Source organism: Poecilia reticulata, linkage group LG9 (assembly GCF_000633615.1).
Source record: "Poecilia reticulata strain Guanapo linkage group LG9, Guppy_female_1.0+MT, whole genome shotgun sequence".
Classification (NCBI taxonomy): domain Eukaryota; kingdom Metazoa; phylum Chordata; class Actinopteri; order Cyprinodontiformes; family Poeciliidae; genus Poecilia; species Poecilia reticulata.
The window spans coordinates 26,126,372-26,135,629 of record NC_024339.1 but is presented as its reverse complement, the minus strand read 5'-3'; the positions used below and the strand labels follow the sequence as shown (position 1 = coordinate 26,135,629).

The 9,258-nt window shown below is 40.8% G+C and overlaps 1 protein-coding gene across 1 annotated transcript; it reads right to left on the bottom strand.

Moving 5' to 3' along the window:
- Positions 1-634: 634 nt before the first annotated feature.
- Positions 635-8,129, bottom strand: arrdc3a (arrestin domain containing 3a). The gene is made up of 8 exons (XM_008418936.2): positions 7,561-8,129; positions 5,353-5,434; positions 5,080-5,227; positions 4,889-4,991; positions 4,485-4,741; positions 3,865-4,021; positions 3,621-3,763; positions 635-3,532 (listed from the first exon to the last, which is right to left on the bottom strand). The coding sequence occupies exons 1-8, from the start codon at positions 7,838-7,840 to the stop codon at positions 3,464-3,466; spliced, it is 1,239 nt and encodes a 412-aa protein (XP_008417158.1). The 5' UTR covers positions 7,841-8,129; the 3' UTR covers positions 635-3,463.
- Between the last annotated feature and the right edge of the window lie 1,129 nt (positions 8,130-9,258).

The following is a 9,258-nucleotide window of genomic DNA, read 5'->3' as shown; positions in this document are numbered from 1 at the left end:
ATGCTCTGTTTCAGATGTTATGGTCAACCGTAATGTCAGCCTTAATATTACAGGAGAAAGTCAAAGTTGACTCTACCACCTGTTTGGTAGGATTAAGGTTAAATTATTCCTAAAAAATAAAGTCCTCTTTGGCTTTCTATCTTTCCTACAACTTGTTGCAACTCTTCTTGAACATCTCATGCATAAATATTTTCCCTATTAACCTAAAGCATAATTTGATAATTTGATACAATTAAGTACATCATTATTATGTCATTCCATAACTCATATCCATATTACATTCTCAGAATGTAATATTTAGTTTAGTAACTATGAGTGTATTTTCATGCAACTCAGCAGTGAAAGGTGTTTTCAAACCACCACTAGGGGCAGTGTGGCACCATGTTTCTGAAACCTGAGGCACTAAAACTCTACCCACTTAAAATATTCCAATCCGAGTCAATCATTGAAAAATGATTAGTCATTGTTTCATGCGAACTCTGCGTTTCTATAAAAGGGCAGGGTGGAAAACATGTTATTAATCTAACAAAAACTTACCACAATTATTTAACAAATATTCTAGAGTTCAAAGGTTTATTGGATACAGGAAAACTTGTGCAGGATATTTATGTAAACAAAAACCCGCCTCTGCTCGTTTTAATTTAAAGTTTTATTTAAATCAAAGGGAAGAACAAGACAAAGGTTAAATCATTCAGAACATAGTATATTCATAGAATAACTACACATCTTCATGATTAACAGACAAAACAATAAGATACAAACAGAAACAAACAGAAACAAATGGAGAATAAAGAAAATTCAGTGAGTAATATTGCACTTCGTTTCTAAAATGTTTCAGACCCCTTCACCTAAGTTTTCTTCTTTTTTTTTTTTTTTTAAATCTCTGAACATTTCAGTTCCTGCCTTTATTACTAGGTCAGGAGTTTAGCTTAGTTTTGACACTGGACTACTTCTGAAGCCCAAGCAAATGGACTATGGTACTGACCAAACCTGAAAGCTTATTCATTACTGCAGTTTCCCTAAGATAAAAACAAAACAACAAAAAAATAGAACTGCAAACTGCGTTTAGACAAGTTTACAACTGAGGAATTGTTTAGTCTACAACCCTACGTCTGCTAAATGTTTCTCAGGGAGGGTGGAGTGTGGGAGGTGGGGGACACTGATCAACAGCTGCCACCCACAAACTGAGATGAGGGGTAAATCAGGTTAATCAGGAGAAAAACTAAAATGGTTGTAAAAAATAAAAATAAAAAAAACAAAACAAAGAATGCCCACATAAATGGAAAAAAAGAGATAATATTCACCGTTTATCATCATAGACAAGGTTTCATTCTTTAACAAACTTACTTTTTTTTTTCTCTTCCCTTTTTCAACTTTTTGAATAAACATCGAAAGGTCAAAGAACATACAGGCGTGGACAAACGCAAACGAGAACATCGGTTAGAGCAGACGGCGAATGAAACGAGGAACCGTGTTACGGTCTTTTTCTGCAACAAGGCCACTGAGATAAGATCACTTTATGAACGTTCTGCAGTTTGTCCGTCACTGTCAGAAGCCGTTTGCTTTAGTTGCCAGAAGGATTTCGATAAAAGCGTGCACACGCGATCTAGTGTTAGCTAGGTTTCAAAGAAAGAAAAAAATATATGTAAACTTAAGTTTCTAACATTAAAGCATAGCGAATAATGCTTTAATATCCTAAGCGGCACTGCCTTACTGAAAGCCCCTTTATTACATTGTTAGTACCAACGTGTTTTCAACCAGACCTTCACCACTGAATGCTAATTTGTATTTTTGTTTTTTTGTTATATAAAAAAAGTGCTGCTTTTTGTCTTTTATGACCATGTCAAACCTCTATTACAAGTGGTCTATTATATGAAATGAGTTAGAAAACCAATGTATTACTCATTTTTCCTACTACTACTTGTTCTGACCAGCCTGTATAGAGGTTTAGCACAGTCTCCGGCTTTATGTTTGTGCTGAGTTTGCTTCTTCAGCACAGAGGCAGACATTCCTCTTACTTCATGTTCTTTTTTTTTTTACTTATACATTATTATTAGCATTGTGGTTTCACTGGTCTGGCAAAAAGTCTGTTGGTTGGGATGCAGTAAGCAAGTGCAGCAGGACAAAAAGGGAATGTGATTCATCTCAAAAGCTGTCTTGCTTGTCTGCAAGACTGTTCTCTCATTTTGGTAGTTAAAAAAAAAAAAAAAAAGTTTTAACAGTGCAATAAAAAAAAATCCACGTTTTAAAACCACTTGGCAAGTGAAAAAACAAAAACACACACCTGAGACAGTGCTTTTAGGGCAGTAATGCCAGTCGGATATACTCTGGCACAACGACTGGAGGGGCTGCAGGCAGTTAGGGTTGAGTCTCTCTAAAATACACACTTGTCTTCTCGGCTATGTTTTGAGTGGCAAAAGCAGGACTGCAACCCCACCAGTCCGAAGCCAGAGCAACCCTGGAACCGAAAACCCAGAAAAAGCTTTTAGCAGTTCAAGATACAAAGAGAGATTAACAGAAACTACGCAACACAAAAGGAAGGAAGCTAGACGGGAATTCAAACTATGGAGGCAACACCTTACCTAACAGCTTTCACCTACACTTACAGGAAAACAAATAAAATAAAAAAAAACGAAGGTAACTTATTAGTCGCCATGTACTGAAAAACGGAAAAATCATTAACTGCTCAAAATAAATTCAGTGCATTTTGTACTTTTCAGTCTTTTTTCTGTTTGTTTTCAAAAGTCAAACATTTTGCAGATGATACTCTCAACGGTTAAGCCTGTAGTCTGCTTTTTCCGGTCTGGTCTTTTCCAAAATTGAAAGCAAAGTATTAGTGATTTGTGTAAAAAAAAAAAAAGAAAAATAAACAGAGCCACCCAACTCAAGTAAAGAACAAAAATGTGCAAAACAAAAATCCCCCACATGAGGCAAAAGGAATTAGTCTTTGCTCTGTTTTAAACCACTGCTTGCAAGCCTTAACTATAATTGTTAGAACAGTTACTTTTCTTCAATCATCCCATGTTTTTAAAGTGATTCTGCTGAAGTCTGGACATGGTTAGTTTCCCCCCTTTGTGTAAGGAGCTATATCCTCAATGTGCCACAAATACAGAAGAGTTGAGGCTGAAGAGGAGCTTGGCAGGCTGAGCCTTGGTGACTCCTTCTCTTCCAACTTCCTCACCAGGGCTCCACTGCTAGCCTCCACGCAGGCTGAATATTCCTCAGGAAGATGGTGAAACCCCAAAGCGGAGAAGTCTTTTTCTCTTTCTGAGGAAAAGGCGGAACGCGTCGCCCTGTCCGGCTCGACGCTGGGCAAGTCTTTTGTAGGTCAGATCTCACGGCCTTCTCCAGATCTCAACAGCATTGTGTCAATGTCGTCATCCGAGAAAATGTTCAAAGTTCAGCCTTTCAAGGCGGTTCCTTTAGGTACCCTTACTCACTCGGGGTAAGTTTAAAGAACCGCTCAGCGTGATGGACAGGCATCGAGCCTGCGCTCCTCTGCACAGCCGGAGTGATCTGGGTTAGGATCAATCTGGAGGAAAAACAGGCAATTATTTAAGAGAATGGATGATTTTTGGAATACAATTGATCAGAAGATTTTTTATTTTTTTAAGGCTTACCTCAGAGTACAGAGGAGGGGGCTGAAAGCGAAACTCGTGAATATAGGCCAGAAGATGACCCTCCAGTTCCTCTCGGACCGCTGGGGCATCCAGGCGACCTTGCCTCTGCTCTTCTGTCACAATTTCTGCGTAGCTTGGAGGAGCTGTGAGTAAAAACAAAAAAAAAAAATTATGTTTTAAAATGAATTCCTGATTCATCTAAAGCAGGTGCGTACATTTCAATCACGACATCAAGTGAATCTACCTTCAGGCCTCTCTGGTAGACCCATGCTCAGCCAGGTCATGCTGCACTGGCTGCTGACGCTGGAGGTGCGGGAGCCAAACGGATGGAGAGGAATGGTTCCGATGACCAGGGGTAAGTTCAGGGACAGGTTTATTGCCCCCGGGATGTCCACGTAGACCTGAACACAACAGCGGTTTAAAGATCAATCAGAGGTGAAGCAAACTAATTAGTTCTGTGTTTTGCAATGGAGTGAAGACTAGGTAATTAGCTTGACTTTACATTTTAGATGTGTGTCAGTGTCTAGCAATCAATTGCTTAGGCTGGAAGGATGACTGCTCGAAGGGTAATGAGATTAGGCGCCCAGAGGGCAGGTGTTGCTCCCAGGTTTCTGGGCTAATGCTCTTAGTGCCATGTGGAGGGTACAGTCCAAGCTCTGGCTGTCTATGCTGAGCCAGGACAAATAGTGTCTACTAGGAAATATTGATTCTATACTGATAGCAGTTCTGAAACTAGGTCGTGATGATAACAACATGCAAGCAGAGACCCTTGCGTTTGCATGACTGTCATTTCTGGACATTTGAGCCGAATGTCTGGAAAGCGCGCGAGAGGGAGCGCTCCACACACCGCAGGTCGGCACTCACCATGAGAGAGTACTCCACTCGGATGATGCTGCAGTCCAGGATGGAGGGCGAAACGGGAGGAATCTTCAGCATCTTGCCGTTCCAGGTCTCCGTTTTGCCAGACGACAGAGACTCTCCCCGCAGGTTGGCGACCAGTTGCTTGACCTCCTTCATCTTCCCTTTGGCATAGAAGGTCTGGGTCTGGTAGATGGCCGCCTTTGGCACCACCATGCGGGACGAGCAGTTCTCGATTTCGGCGAAGATTTGAATCGACTCTCCTGTGTGATGGAAAAAAAAAAACAAAACAAAAAAAAACAAACATTAACTGGTGATTTTCCAGTCACAAAAGCAGCAAACGCATATGTACGTATGCATGATGTGAGAGCAAAAACAAAACGTTGTATTTGCTACCATCTTATTCTCACCTGGGGTGTATCCCTTCCTTTCAATTTTGGCACTTAGGGAAATAGGACCTGAGGTGCAGAACCAACAACAAAGTGTCTTGTCTGCAGTGCCAGCCTGTGGTGACTGAATGAGAAAGACCAGAAAGCCATTTAAAAATCCATTTTGCTTGTCAAAAAAACTAAATACTACGGGTCATTTCAGAAGAGCTTACCAGCAATAATGGAGTGTTGATGTCAATGTGCTCAAAGACTGTAAATTCCTTCTTGGTCTTCAATGGCAGCAGCCATGGCCTGTGCAGCTCTGCCTTTACCCAGTAGCGCACACTGCCATGCTTTCCTTCGAAAGAGGTAGCCAGAGGTCTGCAGGAGAGACGCACAGAGGAGAGAAATGGTTGAGACGAACGCCAAAACTTCAAACATTCATCCAAGTACGATGGAAAGCGAACACATGGTCTCTCGGTTCCACGTTGTACCAGACCACTTACGTCTGTGGAAGCTCGAGGCTGAATGCGTACTCATGCCTTCCGGCAAGGATGGTAGTGAGTCCTTCCTCTGAGTTGTCATCGTCTGAAAAACAAGGAGGACAATATTCCAAACACATGTATACCATACCTGGACAAAATGCTCTACGAAGGCATCTGAAAAATCATATCAAGAAAGAAAACAAAACAAAAACAAAAAAAAAAAACAAAAAAAAACACAGGGTGGGGGAGACAAAAAGAGAATAAACGTGTTTTACAATTAAATCTGTCTGGAAAAAAATTATTGTATTGAGAGACAAACAGCAGAGAAATGTAAAAAAAATATAAATAAAAGGAGATTAAAGAAGTTGAGTGATTAGAAAGAGGGTTGATTATGTATGATAGTGCTTTGTACGAATAAAAAAAACAAAATACCCCAGATAATTTACATGGCTTCTGAATATTTTTTAATCTGAAAGAGCCATACTTTTGCCTGCTCTTGTTTCTAGATTTCTTTGTAATTTTTATATATTCTGAATGTTTGAATATGAAAAGTTTGAACTATTTTTGTAGTTGTTTGATCCATCTTTTGCAAGTCATGAAACTGCGCGAGTGGTAACGTTCAATTTGGGAGTGCCAGAATTAAAGTGTGACCTAGAAAAGTATAAGATTGATTCTTTCAATAGAAACTTAAATCCAACTTGAATGCTTCCAAAAAAAATGCAGAAATCTTTCAGAAGCTGCTTGCCAAAGACGACTAAGGCCACCTGAGCAGAATTTAGTGAGACACAAAAAGACTACAAATCTTTAAAGATAAAAAAAAAAACGTGTTACGGTAAGCTTTTTAAAAATGTAGATATATTGTGAAATCATTCTGTAGAAACACTTGCATTATACTGAATTATTATTTTAAGTGTATATTTTTAATATGTGATAGATGGTTATTAAAATTTAAGAGGGTTTGATAATCGGTTATGTATAGGATGTGATTTGAGTGCCAATCAAAGCAAAAACCATCTATAGACATTTAAATTCTACCTCTTAGGAAATGGCACAAAGTACTAAAGCTAAAATATCGTTTTCCATACTTGCTTGTAGGCAAAGCAACGCATCATTGTCACACAACAGAACCAGAAAGTTTCGCATTTTTACTCCATAAAAAGGTGAAAAAGGATCCTCTAAGCTTGTAAAAACGAAAACTTAACGCAATTTTTAGTGAGAGGATAGTTTTTTGCTAAGCTGCATCTGCCAGCTCAGCACACCCTCCCCCTAGAAGCAGCAGCAGAGTGGTAAACAAGTGCGGATCTGTCACTCACACGGCAGCCTCCAACAGGAGGAGACCGGCCTAAACCGGTGCGAGCAGCTTCTCAGCGGCAGCTCAGGGCGCATTCAGAGCTCGGCGCTGCAGGCTCGGGTGCTGCAGACCCGCAACCATTACCCATTTCTAACAATTAACCACTTCATTGTTCACAGAACGCCTTTACAGTGCGTTTAGTTATTATTATTGTTTAGTTTAATTCCATTCATTTCCTCGTCTAAAGCCACTCTGCAGTACTGAGGACATTTACATTAGCTACCGAGATGAAAACAACACCATTTCATTGAATGTGGGCAACATAAGTGTCCCACACATAAAATGCTAAAAGACTCAATTGAAAAAGCTTCCGCAGTGATATTCTGCAGGTGTTTTCCTTATTGAAAAAAGTTGCTGAGTGGTCTGTCACTCTGCAAAACCATGATGTCATTGACTACACGTAAGAGCATCTCCACCAATCACAAGCGAGAAAAGGAGGGGATGCGCCGTGGGCTCCGCCCACTCCCAATCCAGTTTTCTGAACAGGATTGAACCGCTTTGAACAATAGGGGAAACTTCGAGGTTGTTTCCCGATAAAATTGCTTAACAAAAACTTTACATTTGTCACTTTAAGTGTCCAATGTGCTCTACTGTGGCGGAACATTTCGTTTATTCACATTTTACGCAAGAAGTACGTTTAAAAACAAAGAAAGACGCTATAGAGATGCTGTCATTCATTCTGACACCTTGACTACAAACAAGCAAGGAAGGAAGGAGACATTGTCAAAAAGTAAAATACTCGAGTGTGTCCAACAGTAGACGATAGAGGCCACACAATTATTCGGTTATTTAGTTCATTTTTTTGTCATTTGCCATGACCCCCCGGGAAGCATCACTGCTGCTACCAAACTTTGCGAAAAATGCGAACAGAAACTTACCTCTCTCATGTCCAATTAAGATGTCTTTGTGATTTAGGTACTCCACTTCTTCTGTGTAGTTCTGGGTGTAGGCAGTGTTGGATCCGGCATTTCTCGACTCGGTCCAGCGAACTTTTGCGAAACCCTTCGCGTGGATTTTGAGAGACTTGACGCGGATTTCTCCGGTGACTTCGACGATCACCCTCCCTGAGACGCAGTCCCCGCTGGAGAACACGGGGACGTTGCTGTCATTGAAACAGTCGTAGCTTACGATGAAGCTCTTCACCTTTCCTAGCACCATGGCGGAGAAGAGACCTTGAGCTCTGAAGCAGAAGTCTATGAAAAAAATGATCTCATAAGGAGAAAAAATGTAAAAAMAAAAAAAAAAAAAGGGGGGGGGATGCAGATCGTAGACACTGATCAGTATCTCTGCCCTGCAAAAAGCAGCAGGCACGATCAGTGGCTTCTTTTTGAGCAGTTCATTGAGCTACGTTGAGGGCTGATTAACAGCAGTGGATGCTGTTATCATCTGCCTGTCCTGCTTGATGGTCTCCAGTCACAGACAAGGAAACCCCCGAAGCTCAGCTCACTTTAAGCGACAGGCTGGGTGAAAAACAACCATGTGCGCATGCGCAGGGGCGCTGCTGCCCTCCCTCCTCCTGCCTTCTGGAACAAGGCAGACAGCAGAGAGGAGTGTGGCCCCGGCTCACATTCAGTAAACAGGTTTTACTGAATGTAAACGCTTGGTAAAAAAAAAAAAAAAAAAAAAAAAAAGAAACACGTCGCCGTTATTTCAAGGGTGAGGCTTCTCAAATCAGCTACAGCATTAGATATGTACTCATAAATGGCTTAAACGTGCTTATTTTGCAGCTAAAGAAAAAGCAAAGTGTGTAATGTGTAATCCCGTCTCTGTGTTGGGATGTGGTGACATTCTGCTCCTTCTTACTGGACTCAGCACATATTGCAGCACAGGGCCTTATGTGATTCAATGAAAGCCACACAGATTAGTGTTTTGTCATGCAATGACAGCCGTAATATTGTAATACTATATAAGGACAGGATGCCTATACATCATCTGATAAAGCTGTCGTTTGGATAAGCTTCAGGTTTCGCTTTCACTCCTGCATCTCGGTGTCTGTGTGTGACTGCAGCTTCCAGGCTTTAACGCAGCGTTTCTTTTACTCTCTGTACAGCTCAGCATCGTTACATCAACAGTCCTGCATTTTTGCACGGTGTCTGCATTAAAGGCCATGCAAAATTGTTGGAAGCAGAGCATATCCACGAAGAGACTGCGGGATAGAATGTTCTCAAGCGGTTTTAAAATATCTGATATATTCCCTTGTATTAATTCTGAAAATAATCTTTGCAAAGATGAGCACTGCTCCTATTGTGTTGAGCTCTTTTTTTCCGGAAAAACAACTCAAAACGCCACCCCGTGGCCATCAGTGTTGCTAGCAGGAGCTGCAGAACCACCTGTTGAATGCCGCAGAAAGCCAAGGCCTCTGCTTTTCCTCAAACAAGTCATGGTGTCATGTGGAGATTATAGCTTCTTATTGATAACATTGTTAAAATAAATATTTATGCCCAGTGGTGGTTATTGCAAACTAACTTTGGACGATCCTCTTCTTTCCCACTCATTTAAAAAAAAATAAAAATATTGTACAAGTTTGACCAAGGTCAGTACGCAGGTCTTAATCTGAGGTAGAGATGCTAAATTCC